General features: G+C 36.8%; 1 protein-coding gene across 4 annotated transcripts in view; it reads right to left on the bottom strand.

The window, feature by feature from the left end:
* LOC138691506 (zinc finger protein 85-like) overlaps positions 1-23,070 on the bottom strand; it is an 88,768-nt gene that overhangs the window by 28,163 nt on the left and 37,535 nt on the right. For 3 of the 4 annotated variants that reach the window (XM_069813557.1, XM_069813484.1, XM_069813494.1), the window contains 5 exons: positions 21,370-21,507; positions 20,129-20,205; positions 5,042-5,191; positions 3,712-3,887; positions 768-856 (listed from right to left, as the gene is read on the bottom strand). In XM_069813557.1, coding sequence (XP_069669658.1) covers positions 768-856; positions 3,712-3,887; positions 5,042-5,191; positions 20,129-20,205; positions 21,370-21,507 — 630 coding nt within the window. Of the gene's footprint in view, positions 1-767; positions 857-3,711; positions 3,888-5,041; positions 5,192-5,329; positions 5,847-20,128; positions 20,206-21,369; positions 21,508-23,070 lie in introns of those variants that run through there. The other variant, XM_069813504.1, reaches the window with a different exon arrangement.

Here is a 23,070-nt window from a genome sequence, read left to right as displayed (position 1 = left end):
AAGAAATTAAACAGAGTGAATATGATGACTCAGAATTTGGCAAGAGCGTTTCAAAACTGAAGCTATGATGTCAGTGGTAAGCGTCTGTGGTAATTCAAAAGTCTTCCTGAAGCTTTCAAAGAACTTGGGAATCACACCACGAGCTCCAATAAGAAGACCAATCACCTCAATGTTTTCAAGCTGGTATTTTGCTTTGAAGTAATCAACTGCAAAAGAACTGTACCAATTACTCTGAAACATGGTATAAATGGACACATGTTCATATAGCATTTTTTCATTGCTTCGGCGTGTCTTTCACCCCAGTAATGTGGGTCCCACATATTAAGATTCACTGTGTATAACATGTTCTTTTAAAACAATATGTAGGCCTAGAATAAATTATCTTAACACATATGTAATAAAATTATATATATACACACAGGTAATGTTAGGCATACCAGCTATATAGCTGAAAATAATGACAATAACCTTCAAATCCTAAATTGACTTCATTCTTTTCTGAGTTTGGTAACATTTCCGACAATGAATTTACATTTCCCGAAATTGAAGTTGAAAAGGTAGTCTGATATTCATTAAAAGAAAGCACACACAGGAAAGTAGGCTACATTTTTTATTTTTACCAGCATCATTAAATTTGTGTATCATGTGTATATCTTATTAATGTCAAAGCAAATCATGCCTTGTGGTTGTGTGTGTATTTTTATTTCATGCACTTATTTCATAATGTACATCTCAAAATATGGAATGATGGAAATGATATACATTACCGTAGATAAACATCCATCTACATTTGTGTCATACTCTGGTAGACCCCACGGAAGCACTTCGGGTTTGACTTTTATATCATCCATCATAGCTGAAAAAAAAAAAATTAAAACTTGAGCTTTTCACTTTGTGGCCTATTTAAGCTTTTATTAGTCTGGAAATTAGAAGAATTAAAATAATCAAAAGCTCTATCCATGAACAGAATGAAGTCTGCAGTAGATGGAACGTTCTCCAGTATAACTGTATGAATTTCATGAGGGTTGCCATAGCTTTTCTTACAAAATGACTTAATGTTCAAAACCAAGCTCTCAGGCTCATTACTGGTGGAATCAAAACAACTCCAATGGATTCTATGAGATTCCTCACTAATATTAACAGCATCAAAATGACAATAGAAGAAAAAGCACTGATTCAATATGAAAAACTTATCAGATTACCAGGAAACAATTGGAATTCATACAGTCCTCTCTGTAGATTGAAAACTCAAAAAAGTTTCATATCCATGATTCAAGAATTATAACAGAAAATCAATACCCTGAATTTAAAAGAAAACTTACAAATTAAACCAAACCCTTTAACTCTATTAAATATAGAATATAATCTAAATTTAACAGAAGGAATACTGAAATCAGAAGTAAACACTGAAATAATGAAACAATTGTCTTCAGAAACAATTAATATTAGGTACCCTCCACAAAACTGGCTTCATTTATACACCGACGGATCCTTGATCTCCAGAGAACTAGGTGCCGGTGCAGGTGTTACGTGCTGTCTCTTCTCACTTTATAGATCTCTTGGGTATGGAACAACAATTTTTGATGTAGAAATCATTGCAATAAGTGAAAGTCTCAGGAATCTTCTATGCCACATCAATAAATTTAGGAATGCAGTTATATTGTCAGACTCCAAAGCAGCTATTCTATCAATCGTCTCTAAACACACACCTTCATCTCAAACAGCAGAAATAACTAAAATGCTCTCTCAATTAATATCACTCAATAAAAGAATTATATTCCAATGGATACCATCCCATTATGGAATCCTGGGTAACGAATATGCGGATGCTTTAGCAAAGAAGGGCAGCACTGCTACTTACAGACCTGTTACTAAATCTACGTATTACTCTGTGAAAAGATTTATTAAATCTACATACTTAGACTTCAACAAACAAAATTTTATAACACACTCACAAGGGAAAAAATGGAACTCTCTGCATCATAATCCACAGTTAATTCCCGATTTACCACGAAAATCGTCTGTAGCTTCGTTTAGATTGGCAACAGGCCATGATTGTTTGGCCAAACACCTGCATAGAATTGGAATATATCAGTCCCCTAACTGCCCATTGTGCAACGCAAACCTAGAAATGGATTAGGAACACCTCAAAATCTGTGCTTCAGTGGCTGACCATGATAATATCTTTGAAAAATATTGGAGTGCAAGAGGTGAAATCACTTTATTGTCAAACGCCTGGCATTAGAAAACAACAACAAAATGACTTAGTAATGTGCAGCAAAGGCACACTCACATTGGTGTGAAAGGTGGTAGATTCAAGCAATTAAATTTTACTCTAGGACAAAGCCTGGGATTCATATCTTTACCTATAAAATAAAGTTTTTTCTAGGTATTCCCACTTAATTAAATTAGGTACCAAATGACTTAAAATTGTAATGTTTTAAATTATTCCTTATGCTCGTAATCAAATGTGGTGCATCATGAAACAAATATGTCTTTTCACCATTGTGTTCAGAAATAGGCTACACTTCGTTACATCCAAGCATTCTTCGCAATTGAATGTTGTTTGATCCTTGGTCTGAAACGATAATTTTAAGGATAAACCCTGTATTTTTATTTTATCTATTAGATACATTAGGCAGATGTGATTTTAAAATCTCTGCATGTATGGCATCTTTCGATAGAAAATAACCTATGGTTTGCTTAAAATTTCTGCACATTCCTCAAATCATAAAACCACTGTTCGATTTGCAAGTGGTACTTCTGAAACTTTGAGGTCAGTTAAGTTGGTTGCTTAGGACTGTGTATGTACCTAATTCAATGAATTCCTAAAAAAAGACTGCTTTAGCATTATAGGTTATATTTTCCTTCAAAGACATTTCATTTACAATAATAGTTACAACCTTTTCATTCAGTGGCAGAATTCCAGAATTTACCTTTAATAATAAAATGATCTAATCCATGAAGGCAATTTCGTAGACATCTGACTGTTGGCAAACATAATTCTCTTCTTAAAAATTTCTAGCCTTCAGGTGAGCAATAATGAAGAGTGAAGGCAAAATTTTTATCGTAACTGGAATACCATATTTCCATTTTTTTCTTTTTTTTTTTTTTTTTTTAAGTGCACTTGCGACATAATGAATTCATCATTTTGAACAATTTTGATTAAGTAAGTATTTGAAATGACTGTCTTCAGAGTTCTCACTTTCGCCCTAAGAAATGAATTTTTTTTCTTCTTCTTTTTTTTTTTTTTTGGTGTTTAGATGCCAACTTTTGAGCTGCAATTAATTTCTTAGAAAGTGCCTTTACGTGAAATCTTGAGCATCTTAGACCTTTCAAGATTCCTTGCATCTTAAATAATAAACGGGGACTTAAATTTAGTGAAATATTAGGTAACAAATTTTCGAAAGTCTAGGGCTAGGTAAATCATTTTGTGCGAATAACTGAATCAGTTTTTTTTTTATGAGAAAACATGAGTCCACCCACTTTTTTCACAAAATCATTAATTCATATTTTTACGTTACAAATTACAATATGCATCTATTTGATGCGAAAATAGTCACGACTTTCAGTTTTGCATATGGAGAAACAATCAAGAAACTGTGTTTGTTATGACGAAAGTAAAGTAGTTTTATGCAGTTTAGTAACTGATTCAGTTAGCAAAGAGACCATGTTATTGCTAATGCACTATCTAATTACGAGGTAGCCTACCTGGTAGGGAAGTATCATCGTTCCCGTCTGGCATCATGGAACCTGCCGTCTCCTCGATGCAAGTTCTACTAATGCGTTTCTTTGGGGCCCTTCGTGGTTTTTTCATTGTACTTTGATCCATATTTTTGGAAAGAGGAGCTGTTAAATTCAGCGAAGGAATAGCTGTTCTCTTCAGTCTGTTATTAAAAATATATATAAAATATTAACAGGTATATGACTGATTTTTGAAACTTCGTTACTCTTCCAATTAAGGCCCGTAACATACTTGCAAAGTTTTCGCCAGCGAGAAATGTGTTGCGAGAAAATTAAACAATTGATAACATGGATTCAAATGGACGTCCACACACTGGAAGAGATTATTCTCGCTCGAGGCTAAAACCTCGCGCGAGTTTCTCGCTGGAATCGGTAGCTCAGCGAATTTTCTTGACACATTTATCAAAGATGTTTGACATTTATACTCTTTATGACGATTGAATGTAGAAAGAGATATCACAGGTGGCGATGAATTGTATTTTTTTTATTTGAAAATGAGGAAAGATGGCTGATAATTGCAGTCAGAAACTTATCGAACTTGTACGATATCACCCGTAGGCCTATTTATATGATACACGGGATGAAAACTATAAAAACACGAAACTTAAAGAAGAAATCTGGAGACAAATATCAGATTATCTGAAAATAAATAGGGCTATATTTTATTTTGATGAGATTTAATAGTATTGATTAAACATTTGAAACAATGTATCTATATGTCTTAACAGTTTACGTAATTTTAATCAGAATATAACAAAGAATTCTCTATCATATCATGAATGGAAAAAAAAAACTGTGGTCCAATGAGCCTGAAATAAGGCCTAAACGTATCATCATTCAAATCGAAACCAGTGTCCAAAACTCGCCCTTATTTTCGTAATATACAATGTAATTTTCAGATATTTCTGGCTTTAATTTTAGGCCTACTTCTTTTCATGAACAAAATATGTTCATGTAACTCCATTTCCTCATCATCTGAATACTCAGATTCAACAAAGCGTTCGTACGTAATTTGTAAAGTACGGTACGACAATATACTTACAGGTTATATATTTAAGTACGACAATATACGTAAATACATAACCTATAATATTTCCCCCAACGAGTCATTACTATAATCAGATAAATGCTTTCTGCATGAAGGCAGTGCATAGATGATCATAGCGAGTAGTGATCTGTGATAGCGAGAACTCGCCAAGTGTGAGGAGGAAGGCTCTTCGCCTCTTTCTCGCAACACATTTCTCGTTAGCGAAAACTCCTCAAGTGTGTTACAGGCCTAAACCTTACTTTTACTTACCCCTGACTTTTCAAACGAGGGTTATTGAAGTCCGATAATATAAAGTGATCTGAACATATTCTGTGATTTCTGTACAGATAATCTGTTCCTCTAATTTTAAATGTTTCGTCTAGGTCCTGTCTTTTACATTTATTTACCCATATGGCACATCTAAAAGAAAAACAAATACAGTCACAGTTTTAATAGTAGTAGTAATAATAATAATAATAATAATAATAATAATAATAATAATGTCTTGTAGCAGGAAAGTAGTAGGTTAATGGTGTTCAGGCCTACATGACTACTCACCTATCTTTATCTTTTGGAAATCTGAAGAAAGATCTAGAATCTTTTTGCCATGCGTAGTTTTTACAGAAGAACACAGAACAAACAATTCCACTTTTCGCTGACATTGTGTGTAACAATCATGAGAATAACCCTTACGACTTACACCACGTATTGAAGTACAAAAACTTGATGAGTCATTCGTCACTCTTATCGTGAACTTTGCAGTACGATACCTATTATTGTTAAAGCCTATTTGGTTTGAGCACAATGTAAATCATGGTTCGAAAATTTAAAAGAACGGAAATGTATTACTTTCGTAATTTCCATTGCTTAGCAAAGTTGTAGAATATGCAAAGAAAGAAAACGGAATATAATCCAGCAAATGTCATCCCCGCCCTTTCTTTTTAAAGAATTGACACGACAGGAACTTGTAAAAAGTACGACCAAAATCAAATCATATTATTAATTTCTACTTTGGCCTATACACTATCAAGAAGGCTATGACTTTCGGAACACGTCTGTATGTAACAAGATGCAAAGAAGCACATACAATTAGGGAAATAAACTGAGAAAAAGAGAATCCTATGACGACCATCCACAAGGCGTAGCCTACAATTTGGGGCGTATTTAGGCCTAAGCAGGTTAGGCAGCTGCCTAGGACGGCAGATTTGAGGGGGCGGCTTTTAAGCTATTACTGTTAATTTTTTTATATTTTTTAAATTTTATTCATAACTCTTTAAGAGAACATGAACTTAAACGCGCAATGAAGATGATATGAATAACATTGGCAACAATCAGTTCAAATTTAATCAACGGTCTGCCAACGGAAAAAAGACGGTTTTTCAATAATAGTGTACAATACGATAACAGCATTTTTCTATGTTATATCCTCTCACAGTGAGAGTCTCACGTGATAGCATTAAAGAACTTACTGGTATTATTATTATTTATTACTAAAGATGAGGAGTTTGTGCGCAGCACGAAAAACACGTTGACTCGACAGGGAGCATAGGTGGACGCAGGGGCGGCTTTTATTAAGGGGCACATGGGCACGTGACCTCCCAGTGATTTTTATTATCGTATTATGACTATATTATAATACAATTTAATTGCATTATGAAATAATAACTTAAAGAGTTTCACATTTTCATTGCTACTAATGTTTTCAGAATGTGTAGTAGTCTACGAAACCCAAGTCTTTTGAACAGATAATAAAATGGTCTCTCTCTTCTCGTGCCCAGCCATGGACGAGGAAAGGACGAGGGTGTGAGTTGTAGGAAGGCGGAGCTCTTTGCCTCAGACCGTGTCTTTGGGCACTGTATTTGCCGTGCCCACCAAGCCTCTTTAGTTTAGGAACAGTCCAATTAGCTGCGTGCCATTTTTAGGGGTGTTGATACTTGCTGAATAGCAGACGACATTTTACAGCTAAACTTGACATGAAAAACGTTAAATGTAAGTTTACTAATTTAGAAGCTCGACTCATTGTATAAATCACGTGTGTATGTATATATAGATATTCATTTGTCACAGTTATGTTGTTAATGCGCCCTGTAAACTTTTATGCTTCCATCGTATCCAAAAAAGAAAGTTTACATTACAATACATGAAGTTGGCAGTTCTCAAAAAGCTTTGTCACTGACAATAGAGAATCTTGGCGGGCGTCTTGCCGCCTTCAGAGTACACTACAGTTTTCAACTGAGTTTCGCCAAGTCTAGTGCTCCGGTAGTAAGAAGGTAGGCAGTTGCGTGATCTGTGAGTACGAACGAGTGAGAATCAGCGCATTTCTGTGAATTACACTTAGAATTCCATTTAACTGTCCTCTGGGCGTAGCAGTGCTCTCAATTGAGAGAAAGATGGTAATTCTATTCCGAACTTCAACAATAGAGTTATAGAGGTTTTTTCTCGCAGAAAGAACCGAAAAATGGAGCTCATCTACAAGAATTAGAAAGGTTAGTGCACATAAATTGGTTTTATATGTTTTTAATTTTCAGGGTTCATCATTAAGGTTGTGCCCCACTTGACAGAATGGCCTTCGGCCGCCACTGGGTGGACGGACAGGTTAACGACTACAACCAGTGCAACCAAAAGAAATGCAACTACACGCTATCCATTTGCCTACTTCCCGTCTTATCATAACAACACGAGACGAACAGAGGCCTTCATAGTCCAATGCACTGCAGTAGTGAACGGAAGTAGTGAGCAATAGTTACCTACAATGACGGAAACTAAGCAAACTTAATGATGTGAAATTAAATACTTTGTTACGGAGATACAGCATCCAAGAAAACACAATTGTATGTACAGTATGTGAGTATGAAATTACAATATTATGTAGGATGTATTACGTAGAAAGACATTGTAACAGCAGAAAACATAAAGACAATATTGCAAACGCTTTAAAGGTGGTGATTTCCTCAACATCAAAATCACTATGAAATGCAAAATCAGAATTTGTTAAGGATTTATGTGCGATGATGATTAAAGCAAATATTCCGTTCGAGGATTTTTGGGAAAATATACCAAGCAGCGCGTTCCGAATCAGACAACTCTCCGTAACGACTATCTGGTTTGGAAATATCCAAGGGCATAGCAATAATAAAAGAGGTGTCAGAAAAAATCAAGAAAGGACCTGCAGGACCTTGCACACAGCGAATAAAGAATAAATAACACAAAATAAAGATCTATTTAACGATTTGTAACAGGCTGAATAATGCAAAATCATCTGACGATAGGATAGTATACTAACGTCCTGTGACGTTGAAAGAAGTTTCTCGCAGTTCAAAAACTGTCTGAGTGATCGACGACGACGTTTGACATTCGATAATTTAAGAATGTTAGTAGTGCAGTGCAATTCGGCTTGTGATGGCTCTGAAGCTATGGATGAATCATAAAGGCAAGTTTCTTCTTCTAACTATACTAATATTTCTACATATCCCTCATATTTGTAAATTGTCATCTGCTAGACATTAACGGAGTGTTGCATTTCTCATTTTTAGGCTGTACTCTTCGCGTAGTTTGTTCACGTCGGAAGTCAACACAGGCACTGGGCATACAGCTGTATAATGTCTATGCACACGCAACCTGACGACAAACCGCACAAATCCCTCATCTGTACGTTAGGAAAGCAAATCTCGTTGCTCGCAATTATAAGCTTTGTGATGAGAGATGCCGCTAACTCTGTCATAAGAGTAGCCAGTATCAACACTCAATAATCCCTATTCAGACTTAAATTCAAAGAAAATACCGTCAGCCATTGTGACAGTTCAGTTTAATTTGAAACGGTTGCTTTGCACCTAGGTGATTTATATTTTAATATTCATCAAATGAGTGACAGTCTGAAAAAGCTAAGTTTTCTCAATACCGGTACCGGAAACACCTCTGATTGAAGTTCTGGCTTATACGTAAATCTATTATCAAACAGTACATCTCACTTGACTATGTGTCAGAGGAAGAACTGCATCTGAAATCTGATTAGTGTAATATGTAACTAGTCAACAATATATGCAATGGAGGGGGAAAGAAACTGGTCACCCTACCCTATTATCTCCTGGCCTAGTTGCCTTATGAGTGATACCTTGATGGTGTCACTTGTGGGGTCCAGACCTGTCTTCGGACAGTTGACTAAACAACAATACCGGAAACTTGCGAAAGACAAGGCAAATAAAAAAAGAGGAAATTGTGACAAAAAGTGCAAAAATAGATGTGATATTTAAAATAAACACAACCAGCTTGTTCCAGTTCGAGTCCAGATACAACAGAGTGTAATAATGTGGCGAACAGTACCGGAAATAGTGGAGTGTGTGGTTTATCTGAGTCAGGCGTTTCCGATATTAGAAACAGTAATAATGACGCGGAATCAATTATTTCAGTTGATCCAAATGACGCATATAGGAGGAAATAAGGGGCGGAACTATTTTTCTCTGCATAGAGGCGCCAAGTAGCTAACGTACGTAGATTTGGCCCTGCCTACAATCCTGCCACTCATTGTGGAACACTCCATTCTGCGGACATGCATTTCATTACGATAGCTGCCGATGACTACATAAATACGGTAATACCAGCGATTTTGTTGAAGAAATTAAAAAAATTAAAAAATTACAGAACTCATCTTATCAATTTAGCAATCGCCAAGTAGAATCGTACTGTATGTCATGTTAGGCATCCTCATGTTTCTGACATATAGTACGTCCGCTCAAATGAGAGCCACTTGCACCTACCTTGAGCGGGAGGCGTCAGGTGTTTCAGTCTGAAAGCACGCGGCTGGTTGTTGGTACGCCAGCGCTGTTGACAGATCTAAGTCGGTGCTCCGAGAACAAGTTCATATAGTATTCGGTTTCAGACGAGCCCGAAAGTATAATACAGTTAGCTCAGAACAAGGCAGAAGACTATAAATGTATATTGTGGCTTTTGTGTTCCATATAATATAAATCGAAAATAAAATAGCTCCAACGTCAAACTTCTCAATGTAATGCGTAATAAAACACAAGCTACCCTATATGAGTTTCCGTATCAAAGAAATACTTTAATGGAACTATTACATTCAATGGGGTTTAAATATAAAATTCATGGATCTCAACCAGCAGCAATGGAATCATTACGAATACGGATGTGGCGGTCTTCATATTTACGGAATATAGAGTATTAACGACAACCGGGTTATGAAGAAGTATACTTAGACGAAACATGGTATGATACCCATGACGGAGTAAAGTGTCGTTGGTGAGATGGGTCAAGTTATTGTGATGACAATTTTTCTTCGGGTAAAGGACAACGAATGTTAATTTTACATGTGAGGGGAAGCAATGGTTTCATTCCAGGAGCATTATTCGTTACCCATCAAAGTATGTGCGATGCCCCGGCTGATCTTTGAAGAATGGTTTGAGGAATGTTTGCTAAAACGACTGGAAGAACCGTCTGTCATCATTATGGAAAATGCCCCATACCATTCCCGTATTGTGAATCCTGTACCTACCACTAGATCAACAACAGATGTCATTAAAACGTGAAAATAACATCCCTTTGCCCTCGCCAGTCCCAACAACAAAGTTACATCTACTACAAGAGATAAAACGTAGCCATTACAGAAGAAATATGTATGTAATTGACGAACTATCATCAAAATACGACCATGTTGTACTACGACTGCCCCCCCACCATTGCCATAGAATTCGTTTAGTCGGAACTGAAGAGAAATGTCCCGTCAGAAAATGCATTGGGAAATAAAACTGTTCAAGAAGTACGCGATTTAACAGTAAATGTGATGGACGACATTAACAATAAAAAGCATTGAGTAAAGTATATCAAACATGTAAAGACAAAAGAAAGTGATTATCGCTCGTTAGAAGCTGGCTTGGAATCTTGTGTAATTGATTTAAGTAGTCACTCAACAAACTCAGAATAGGTGTTCGTGTTTTATTTCTGTATGTACAAGACGCACACGAAGGTTCACTTCAGTCTTCAGAAGGGAGAGATGGCAACGCAGCGTTGTTTACATGGAACCTGCTCGGAGTCGCGTGCCTACTTGCTCCCTGCGGTAAATGTGTCCAATCGCACGTTCCAAGTGGCTCTCATTTGAGCGGACGTACTACACAGTAGCTTACATACTGTACATTTTTATTTTCAGAAGGGCATTCCGGTGCAACTAAACCACTGGATAAAGCGTATTATACGCCTGATTATTAATAATAATCAATAATAAATACAACAATAATTGAAGAGTGCGACCCAGATACGTATTCAGTCCATTTTTATAAAAGGACTGGGCTAGTTTTATTTTTTATCCACCGTCTATGGACTGAGCGAGTTTTCAAGTGACATGTACAGTAAATTATATTGTGTGAAGCGCAACGAACTAGCATGCTGGGAACACAGGAGAGATATCTGTGTCGAATGTGCAAAATGAGGGTGTTCTTATCCTGCAAGCCTCAAAATAATACTAATAAGATTATTCCCAAGTTATACAGTGTTATTAAAAACATGTTTCTTCTAAAAATAGTGTACTGGTATTCAGTTTGTAAGCAAACTGTAATATATTAACTATTCCAACTATATTTGTTATATATTTTTAAAAATTATGGGAATTTTACTTCAAGCAAGTAAAGAGATAGGTCTGGAAGTAAATCCCGAAAATACAAAGTATATGATTATGTCTCGTGACGAGAATATTGTACGAAATGGAAATATAAAAATAGGATATTTATCCTTTGAAGAGGTGGAAAAATTCAAATACCTGGGAGCAACAGTAACAAATATAAATGATACTCGGGAGGAAATTAAACACAGAATAAATATGGGAAATGCCTGTTATTATTCGCTTGAGAAGCTTCTCTCATCCAGCCTGCTGTCAAAAAATCTGAAAGTTAGAATTTATAAAACAGTTATATTACCGGTTGTTCTGTATGGTTGTGAAACTTGGACTCTCACTTTGAGAGAGGAACATAGGTTAAGGGTGTTTGAGAATAAGGTTCTTAGAAAAATATTTGGGGCTAAGAGGGATGAAGTTACAGGAGAATGAAGAAAGTTACACAACACAGAACTGCACGCATTGTATTCTTCACCTGACATAATTAGGAACATTAAATCCAGACGTTTGAGATGGGCAGGGCATGTAGCACGTATGGGCGAATCCAGAAATACGTATAGTGTTAGTTCGGAGGCCGGAGGGAAAAAGACCTTTAGGGAGGCCGAGACGTAGATGGGAGGACAATATTGGAATGGATTGAGGGAGGTGGGATATGATGATAGAGACTGGATTGATTTTGCTCAGGATAGGGACTTATGGCGGGCTTATGTGAGGGCGGCAATGAACCTCCGGGTTCCTTAAAAGCCAGTAAGTAAGTAAGTGTGAAAAATAATTGTGTTACCAGGAATCTATATGTTTTAAATATAAAAATAATTCCTTAAGTTTATAATTGATCAGTTACCAATTTTCAAGCGTTGACATCTTCATTATACAGGTACCTATTAAGTTAAAAAATTCTGTAATTTTATAACGTTAATTTGTCTTTTCAACTTCTAATTAGCCATTGGCGTGGCTCAGTCGGTTAAGGCGCTTGTCTGCCGGTCTGAAGTTGCGTCGGGCGCGGGTTCGATCCCCGCTTGGACTGGTTGGGTTTTTCCGAGGGTTTCCCCAACCGTAAGGTGAATGCCAGGTAATCTATGGCAAATCCTCGGCCTCATCTCACCAAATACCATCTCGCAATCACCAATTCATCGACGCTAAATAACCTCGTAGTTGATACAGCGTCGTTAAATAACGAACTAAAAAAATCGCCTCCTTTAAGTTCTTACGAAATAGTATAGAAAATGGTCCAATAATTTTAGTGATAAAACAATTTCTTCTCAATTTTTTATTATCCGATATAAGATGTGCCCTGACAAACAATTTTCGTATTTTTAACTCCATAATGTTTTCTTAATTTTATCTCTTCTAATATATAATGTACGTGATGTATATTCACATTTGTATGGTCTAAATCTAATCACCAAACCTTTTCTCATAACTACAGATGTTCTATAGGAATATCTATACAAAACAGTTGTTACAAATATCACATTTCTTTTGTAAGGCCTCTGACATCTTTAATTCAGAATGCATTCTCAAAGAGTTTTCTTTTTCTTTTCAAAATTTTAGTCGCTCAGGTGTGAGTGTGTTAATTTGTGCTTGTTAAGTTCTTCCACTTCGGAGAAGCACACATCACAAATATCACACTTAAAAGACTTTTGACCCGTGTGTATTAACCTATGAGATTTAAGCTTTTGGTTTTTTCTAAAACTCTTTCCACACTCGAGACACTTGTAAGGTTTTTCGCCTGTATGAATTAATCTGTGTCCTTCAAGGGTGGCGCGTTGTCTAAAACTCTTCTCACAAAAGTCACATTTGAAAGGTTTTTCGCCCGAGTGTATTAAAAAGTGTCCGATAAGAGCCTGTTTCTGTACGAAACCTTTCTCACAGATGTTGCACTTGAAGGGTTTATCGGTGGCGTGGGTGAACCTGTGTCCTGTAAGGGCATTCTTCCGTGCGAAACTTTTCATACAAATGTCGCAACTATAATGCTTTTCTCCTGTATGTGTTAATGTGTGTTCCACTAGACTATGTCTTTGTTTAAAACCCATTCCACAAGTTTCACATTTGTGAGGTTTTTCGTCCGAGTGAGTCAATTTGTGCGTGACAAGATTCTGACTTTGGCTGAAACGCTTCTCACATATGTCGCATTTATAAGGCTTCTCACCGGTGTGCGTTAGTGCGTGTATATCGAGCTTCTGTTTTTGTTTGAAAGTCTTCTCACAAATGTGGCATTTGTACGGTCTCTCGCCGGTATGTGTGAAAGTGTGCGTCACAAGAAAATGTTTGTGAGTGTAACTCTTCTCACAATATTGGCACTTGTGAGGTTTTTCACTTGTATGTGTAAACGAATGTTCTAAAAGATTTTTTCTTCGTTTAAAAGTCATATCACACTTAACACATTTGAAAGGCTTATCATCTGAGTGTGATAATGTGTGAGCTGCAAGGTATCGCCTCTGTTTAAATCTCTTTCCACATATTTCGCATTTGTAGGGTTTGTCGTCCGCGCAATCGGTGGTGCCGCTGTGTTCTTTGGAAATATTCCAATCGACACGATCTTGAATTCGGAAGTCGTGATGGTAACGTTGTTCCACAGGCCTGTAAATACGAAGATGTGTGTTCACACGTCTTACCAGGGAAGCTTAACTATTATTTCAGCGGCGTGTCAATTACATTTAATGTGAAATTAATTTGATGACAATCTAGTATGTTTTCTGCAATCAGAAACTATATAGCTTATACGTGTATTATACAGGGTGATTCATGAGGAAAGGTCTAAAATTTAGGATACGATATCTTAGGCCATTTTGAGTGAAAAAGTTCATATGAATATAGGTCCGTTTTCGAACGATGGCGGAGCTAGATGCATTTTTTTTTGGTAAAAACGTCTCACCCCAATGTGAATAAGACGTTACCATATGCTGCTGACGTGAGAAGTGAGACAAGAACACGGATCGCAATGAATGACGTAACATTGGAATCTGCATTGTGAGCGAGGTGGATAAGATAAGTTCATTCACCTCAAAAATCGGGTGATGAGGCATTACAAAAGTTCAATCGCCTGCTTTTGTCTGATGTAATGACACAGAACCCGCGCATAACACAAATACATTATTGCTTATCAGTTCACAGCAGTTCAATCAGCTACCTAAATTACAGTAGTTATACAGGTACAGTTACCCGAAGTGTTGTTTTTTCAAGATACCTTATAAATTTTCGACTGCAGAATACGCCGATATTGTGTATGTTTATGGTTTGTGCGATGGAAGTTCCTTGCGTGCCGTCGCTGAAAATGAACGACGCTTTCCAAACAGAAGGGTACCATATCGAAGAGTATTTACTGTCTATGGGGTTGGATGAAAGACTTGGTATAGCAAAGGAAGGTGGAAACGAGAGAGGCGCTAATCGCCCGCATTTTGGATGCTGCACGCCGCATAAAGAATACCCACGAGCAACTCTCCCGAGCAATGAGCGCGATTCACGCCAAAGCGCAACAGTACATTGAAGCAGAAGGAGGTACCTTTGAAAATGTGCGAAAACATCGATCACGACGTCTTGAATATTAGGTATGTATGGATACGTGAATATAAACTTTAAATTTGTCCGTTATCTGTCTCTAAATGCGAGTTAGTACAATGGAATTCCAGAAGTTTTTGCGAAATCAAAGAGCCATATCTCCCTAACCGTTCGTAAACGGACCTATATTCATATGAACGTTTTGACTCAGAATGACTTCAGAATTCACATCCTAAATGTTAGAGACAAGTTTAGAGGTTAGAGACAAGTTTAAGGCTTATTTTTCTAGTAAAGAAGAAAGAGATAAATGATATCAGTGAAATACATTGTTGCGTTAATGCCACTTTAAATAAAAATGTATCGTATAATGAAATTATTTTCCGCGTAAGCTATTCGTATCAAAATTAATTCTATCGTTTGTTCTAAATTATAATGGTTACAACATTCAAGCTTTTGTCCAAGCTATTCAACTTAAAACTAATGCTAAAACACACTTCATTAGGATTTTAAAATGATCTCAAATAATTGGTTACATTAATCGTCGTTATAGGTTAGAATTTTCGGAGAAGACAGTCTATTCCTTTGACACACCACACATTCCTGCTCTAACAAGACTAAATTCAATTTTTTTTATAAACACTGTCTTTAAAAATCGATCATATTTTTATTGTTCTTTTTTTAATGTATTGGGATATACGTGGTACAGTCATTAAGTTCTGACACTGACGCCTGAAGGGTAGGCACCCACAAGAATCTGGATGTCTCAGAAGATGCCGCGTGATACGGCGTACACTTAAACAGATCGACATCCTCCCTCAATATAGTCGCCGTTGGCCGCTATGCATGTCTGCCAACGTTGGTGTAGCTGCTGGAAGCACAGCTGAAAGATGTTGGCAGGAAGATGCCGTACGGCTTCTCTTGTGGCAGTCATGACCTTTTCGGCCGCATAAAAATTACGCCCTCGTAGGATTGATTTCATGAGAGGAAAGAGAAAAAAAATCGCATGGTGCGAGATCAGGTGAGTACGGAGGGTGTGGCAAAACAGCAATCTGTTGCCTTGCAAGTTCCTCTTGGACAAGGATGGAGCGATGTGCAGAGGCGTTGTCGTGTAGCAACAGCGAATTCTTCCTATGCCAAAGCTCAGGACGCTTACGACGAATTGAATTGCGTAAACGGCCAAGAATCTCTTTGTAGAGGATCTTGTCTACAGTTGCACCTTGTGGGATGAATTCTGTGTGAACAATTCCATTTGAATAAAAAAAACTGTTAAAGCATCACCTTGCCTTTTGACCTGTCTTGTTGTGGATTATTCTGTCGTGGAAATAATGGCGTTTTCCAGGTGGCGGATTGTCGCTTCAGTTGCGGATCGTAAATGAAACACCATGTTTCGTCTCCAGTTATTATCGGTTATAGCAGTTTCGCCTAATTTCTGACAGAACGTGACGTTTGCCCGTTGCTCAAACTGCAACATACTCGAGTTCCGACGCGCGCATTCAAATCACCGTCACAACAAAGACCGTAGTTCTGCTTACAGTGCATGCATTCAACTGTCTCGTGTTGGGTCGAGAGACTAACTGACAAGGTATCATACCATAGCGCCACCTATGCGCTATAGTGCACCACAACGCCACTATGCGCTCAGTACTAGAACTTAATGACTGTACTACGTACATAGCATTAACCTATGTTGAAATACAGATACTTCACCAGTCTTGCTTACAATTTCACCAACTTCCTTCCACATTTCCTTTTTATGGGCATTTTTTGAACTCATATTGTACAGCTGTCAAAAAAAAAAAAGTGGCCGCACTCGTGAACAGCGAATATTTTCAAAGTCCACTTCGGGTCGCGGCGATGTTACACGATGCATGTTCTTGTATAAGCAGTTCCTGAACTATGAAACTGTTCCATGTCTGCGCCTCGTAGGCCAGCGGTAGAGTGCTTGTTTAGTGATTCAAAGGTTGTGGGTTCGGGCCTTCTTCAAGTTTTCATTTTATTTTTTAATCGTTCTTTAGCGATGTAAATGCTATTCAAATTATCATTTATATTCAGTTATCGTTCTTTATGGATATCACGTTATTTATATTTTGTTATCGTTCTTTAGAGATATGAATAAAATTCAAGTCATCATTTGTATTCTGTTATCGTTTTATAACGATATGAATAACAATTTTTATTATTGTATCTCCAATGGTGGTTAGCCCTATTTTACATATGTATGTTAGGGCTATAGTTTCATACACAAAAAAGATAAGCATAAAGAGAAATAGAAAAGAAAATTAAATTAGCTTACGCGATATAAACAAAACATAAACAAACCGTAAATTAGGCATTGCGATTGCAAAATAAATATCAGGTATCAATTTGAAACATACAAAAACATTAACAACACACATACGTAACACTTCTATAACACAAATACGCAGCCTTCCGTACCATACATCATAAATTAATTCACAATAGTCATACAGACACAATCAAACTATAATTACGACATTGCGACGACATCAAGCATCACATAACTGACTCACATACATAACAAATCAAGCATCCGTTACAACACATACACTTCAACATATTAACCACACTTTTAAAAGTTACAAATTTGGCTCCAAGAAGAATAAATAGGACACTGTTACTAATTACTATTCTTCTACAATTTCTTAAATACATCTGTAATAAATCTGTGAAATTCCGATATGAATAATATTCACGTTTTTTATATTGTTATCGTTCTTTAGCGATATAGATAATATTCAAGTTATCATTTATATTCTGTTTTCCTTCATTAGCATTATAAAATAATATTCAAGTTATTTATATTGTTATTGTTCTTTCGCAATATAAATAATCTGTATTTTATGTAAGTAATTATTACAACACAAATAACCATCCTTCTTTGTAAAATAGGTTATTTTATTTAGATAATTAAATATTAGCTATATAATATCTTATATTAATTAAACAAACCGATATTTATCATTTATATTCTGTTATCGTTCTTTAGTGATACTGTATAAATAATATTCTAGTTATTTATATTGTAATCGTTCTTTAGCGATATAAATAACATAAATTTAATATTAGGTTTGGAAAAATCCAGTTGCATAATACTGGTATTAGTTTTTCTTTTTGTATTATTACATTATACTATCTTGAACCACAATAAAATGAAAAGGAGTAACGAGGAATTGAACCTGAGACGTTGACATCTAAATTTCGACGTTCGTCCGCTGAGCTACGAGGGCAAAAGTGTGGAAACATTTTCGGAAAAATTGGCCCAATCACACTCTAAGATTTTCTGATGATTCGTAGAAGCTAGTCCAGGATGAGGGGGGCAAAGGCTAATTGAGATTTCCCGGTCTCTGATCGGGTCAAACATCCTGATAGAATTAATATTTAACCCTTGCCGTGATTTTCGGTGAAGTCCGGAGGGCCCAATTAGTCAAATCCACTCTCCTCATCTCCATGCTTGGGTCCCCTGGAATTTAATAAGATGCGAAAGAGATAGTGGTGTGCGGAAAGCAACGGGATGTTATCGCATTTAGGCCTATCCTTCCCAAGAAAAACTGCAAACATGAACAAAAGAAGCTTTTAATAGAAGAAGAAGAAGGATATTCTGCGGACCTCTGGAAAAAGAACTAAGGAAGAGACCAGTGAAGTGCTTTGTGTGGAGTGTGGCACTGTATGGGGAAGGAACATGGACATTACGACGAAATGAAGAGAAACGAATTGAAGCATTTGAAATGTGGATGTGGTGAAAAACGGTGCGTGTGAAGTGGATAGACAGAATAAGAAATAAAATTGTGTTTGAAAATGTGAGTGAAGAAAGAATGATGCTGAAACTGATTAGAAAGAGAAAAAGGAATTGGTTGGGTCTCTGGTTGAAAAGAATAGGCTAATAGAAGACATTAGGATATGTGGATCATATGCGGAGACTAAGAGGAAGGCAGAAAATAGGAAAGATTGGAGATTGCTGGGTTTGCAATGAAAGACCTGCCCATGGACAGAACACTTATGTATGTGGGTATGTTCAGAATGCCTGGAATATCGTGTCTAAGAACAGTCGCTATTTACAAAGACTAGTCGATTCCATGCCCACTCGACTGCATGATGATCGAGATAAGAGGAAGATAGGCTTTTTGTTTTGTTTTTTGAACGCTTAATTGTTTGAATGTTTTAAGGCCGACGCCAGTAAATTTGTTTTGTATATGCCACGAAAGATATTTTTATTGAGAATAAAATCTTTTTTCTTTCCATTTGCAGCAACAATATCATAATGATAAAGTCATGGCATAATATATTAATGAACCTGATGTTAATTACTAAAATAATCGTAAAAGAGAAAAGAGCCATTATGTATAGTTTGTCTCTCTCAAAAACATAACAAAAAAGAACATAAAAAGCACGAGGTTGTAGTCGAACGCAGGACCTCATGAATAAGAGGCCTGAACGCTACCATTACGCTATCGAATCACAGAGAAAATACTTCAATTATAACTGTAGATATCAGGCAACGTGGTCCAACAACATGTAACATCGCCTGTCTCCGAATTATAGCGGAGATACCCGAAGGGAACTTTGTTCCAGGAGAGCGGCCACTTTTTCTTTTAACAGCTGTACATGGCAGGATGATTGGAAACATAGTTAATTAAAGTACCATCATTGATTTGTGAGAAATTGCTAAATAGGTACGGTACACGATGTTTTGCAGCCATATTGTGTTATAATAGTCACGAAGCTCAATACGTTGGGAATATGCACCCATAGATAGTTGCTAACCACTAGGATCGTCACTATCGCCTCATCAGAGACAATGCGAAATAGTACCAGCACAGTCTATTGCTCCTAGTACTCTCAGTTGCAAAAAATCACCTCAAGCTTAGCGACTGTATATTCTAGATTGTGGTGTTGTCGTCATTCGTTTGTTTTCTAAATGAACGAAGATCATCGCTGTCAATTTGAAGCCAAGTCAAATGAGCGATAAAAGCCAGAACAGATCGCTGCAGCCATATTTGTCACCCATTAAATATCATACTCCTGTTCAAGGACAACCTATTCAATTCATCTTTCAGTTCGCACACATCAATAAGTGTAACATTAAGTACCGGTATTGGTATGTGCGTCAACCACAGTTTTTTCATAGAAGAGAGCAAACGACACGTTATGACTGACTTAAGTCATTATTCATGCACTGAAAGTATAGTTGAATATCAAAGTCCACATCTTACTGTACTCACATGTTAGGAGAGCCATCATCCTCTGTTGTCACGTCTAGAACCTCTTCCTTCACAGTATCTACATTACACGAAATTTCCTAAGGAACAAAAATGTCGTTATAGAACGAACATAAGAGAAACAACTAATGAAAAGATAATTTCGTAACTCAGTGAAGAGCACGGACTGGGGCAATTCAAATTAAACGATGAGTTACACAACCAATAATTATTTGGTATCGACATCCATATTCCTACGTCCTACGGGAAATAAATTTCTTGTTGTGAAGTATGTACCAGGATTCTGTATAGAAATATTTACAATTATCATTAATTCCTTACTTTTGTCACATTCTTTGACGTAGAATACATCTTTTCCCTCACCGAGTATGAGCACTCGTTCCGGGATCCATGGTGAAATAAAAATGGCAGAATTTCAAATGCGTACTCTGCCGAATGCTAATATTTTTAGTAATTAGTCCATGAACCAATGTAATTTGTGTGACCACGCCCTATAATGCCACTCCGGTCGTTATAGACATGAAGGCGCCGAAATTGCGTATGTCACGGGACTCTCTCAGCAATATCTCGGCATCGAGAGCAGCTACAGACTTCTGCTACTACTCACTTGATTTGCTATCGATAGTTCTGCAATACTGAAGTGATAATACACACAGATCTTGTGAAAAATTTGTTGTGGGATGGGCTAATTTCGGAATATATTGCATGTTCTTCAATAATTATTTCTCTTATCATAGACACATACTTTCCATTTTTAAACCGAAACAAAAGTAAAACATTCAAACCAAGACAAAAATAGTTTCATTCCCGAAAATAGATGAAGTATTTTACGAGCTGGTGCATACCCCATACAGCGCAGACTTTCATTGCATTGAAGGATACTGTATTATTACGCACGAGCATTTTAATCACATATTTTTTGTTGAATATGGACTTTTTCTTTTTTAAATGCCCAAGCATTGGATGTCATGTAAGTAGCTAAAGATATTGGGCATTGTCGTTGCTATCGTCGCCATCTTTGCCATTCTCCTTTCTCTCTTTCCACTTTTTAAGATTGTCTCTTTCAGTCGTCCCATATTTATTTTGCTCTGGTTTCAAAATTAATTTCTTACAATACACAATACTCGTAGAGTTGAGTACAATGAAATTTTATGGAACTCAACACTACAAAAGAATTTGCAGATATTTCACCACTTTGGAGTACGAATGCTAGAAAAAGCCAAGCTGTTATGAACAATACTCACCTCAGGTTCACACTCCACAGAGACGAACGAAAAGTAAGCCGTAGGTGTTTCACATTTCACGGCTGAATCGTGATCATATGTGGCGTTCTCACATTCCTCTTTTATTTCTTTCGTGTTTTCTGGCTGAGAATCTCCGTCCTAACGGATAAGAAAGGTACTTCAAAATAGAGATACGAAAAGATGAACTGTAACATAGAATAGTGTTAATAATAATATTACACTACACAGTATTGCACAGACGCAATAAAAATAAAACAAAATAATACTTTTTGAAAAATCTAACGCCGCATCTTTTGAATACGGTACTAACACATAACCCTGCAATTACGTTCAATCACAGGGTTGACATCCCTTAATTGGAAGCACACAAGTGAAAGCATTTAACCTTCACAATCTATCAGATCTAAAATTACGTACAATCTAGCTGGGGTCTTTTCTGACCCTGGACAATTTTTTTTTATTTTTAGTTAATATTTTGTCCATGTATTGTGGGTCCCTATCACCACGGCATGGCGCGTCCTCAGGTTGCGGATAGAGGAGACGGCCTCCAGATATGGAGGGTAGCTGCGAATATATTGAATAAGCAGTCGTGGACAGCCGATAAGGGGTGGTCCTCCAGCTTGGGGGTTGGGCGAAGGGCTAACAACCCATCACCGTAAAAAACAGCTTGTTACGTATCCCTATAATAAGCCTCGGAATAGGACTGATTCTCTGGCACGACCACAGCAAAGGAATAAGGATTAGAGATTTGGCACTTGGAACGTAACTAGTCTTTATAGAACAGGAGGGGTAACATTAGTAGCAAAAGAACTAGCTAGATATAGAATAGACTTCGTAGGAGAACAAGAGGTTAGGTTAGATGGGAATGGCATATCACAAATAGGAGATTACTTGTTGTATTATGGGGAAGGAAACAATAATCACCAATAAGGAACAGGATTCTTTGTTCATAAAAGAATAAAATCAGCAGTAAAAAATGTCGAATTTATCAGTGACAGGTTATCATATTTAGTACTTAAGGGTAGATGGTGCGACATCATAGTTATAAATGCTCACGCCCCTACAGAAGAGAAAGACGACCATATAAAGAATAGCTTCTATGAGGAATTGGAACATACTTTTGATCTGTTCCCTAGATATCACATGAAAATTTTATTGGGGGATTTCAATGCTAAAGTAGGACGGGAGGATATTTTTAGACCAACTATTGGAAAAGAGAACCTACACGCAATTAGTAGTGACAATGGAGTTAGATTAGTCAACTTTGCCACATCGAAAAACTTAATTGTCAAAAGTACAACATTCCCCCATAAGGATATACATAAATATACTTGGACTTCTCCAGATGGATTGACACACAACCAAATAGATCACATCTTGATAGATAAACGGAGACATACTAGTATAGTAGATATTCGAACTTTCAGGGGTGCAGACTGTAATTCTGACCATTATTTGGTGATTGGAGAATTAAGAGAAAGATTATCAGTAGCCAAGCGAGTAGAGCAACAAGTTAATATTACTAAATTCAATATTTTGAAATTAAAGGACGAGGAAACTAAGCAACATTATCAGGTCGAAATTTCAAATAGGTTTGCCGTATTAGCAAGTTCCGACGAAGTTGAGAAAGAATTAGATGTTAATAGCGTGTGGGAAAATATCAGAGATAGTATCAAAATTGCAGCTGAGCAGAGCATAGGT

Source organism: Periplaneta americana, chromosome 2 (assembly GCF_040183065.1).
Source record: "Periplaneta americana isolate PAMFEO1 chromosome 2, P.americana_PAMFEO1_priV1, whole genome shotgun sequence".
Classification (NCBI taxonomy): Eukaryota; Metazoa; Arthropoda; class Insecta; order Blattodea; family Blattidae; genus Periplaneta; species Periplaneta americana.
This window is presented reverse-complemented; position numbering and strand designations above follow the sequence as displayed.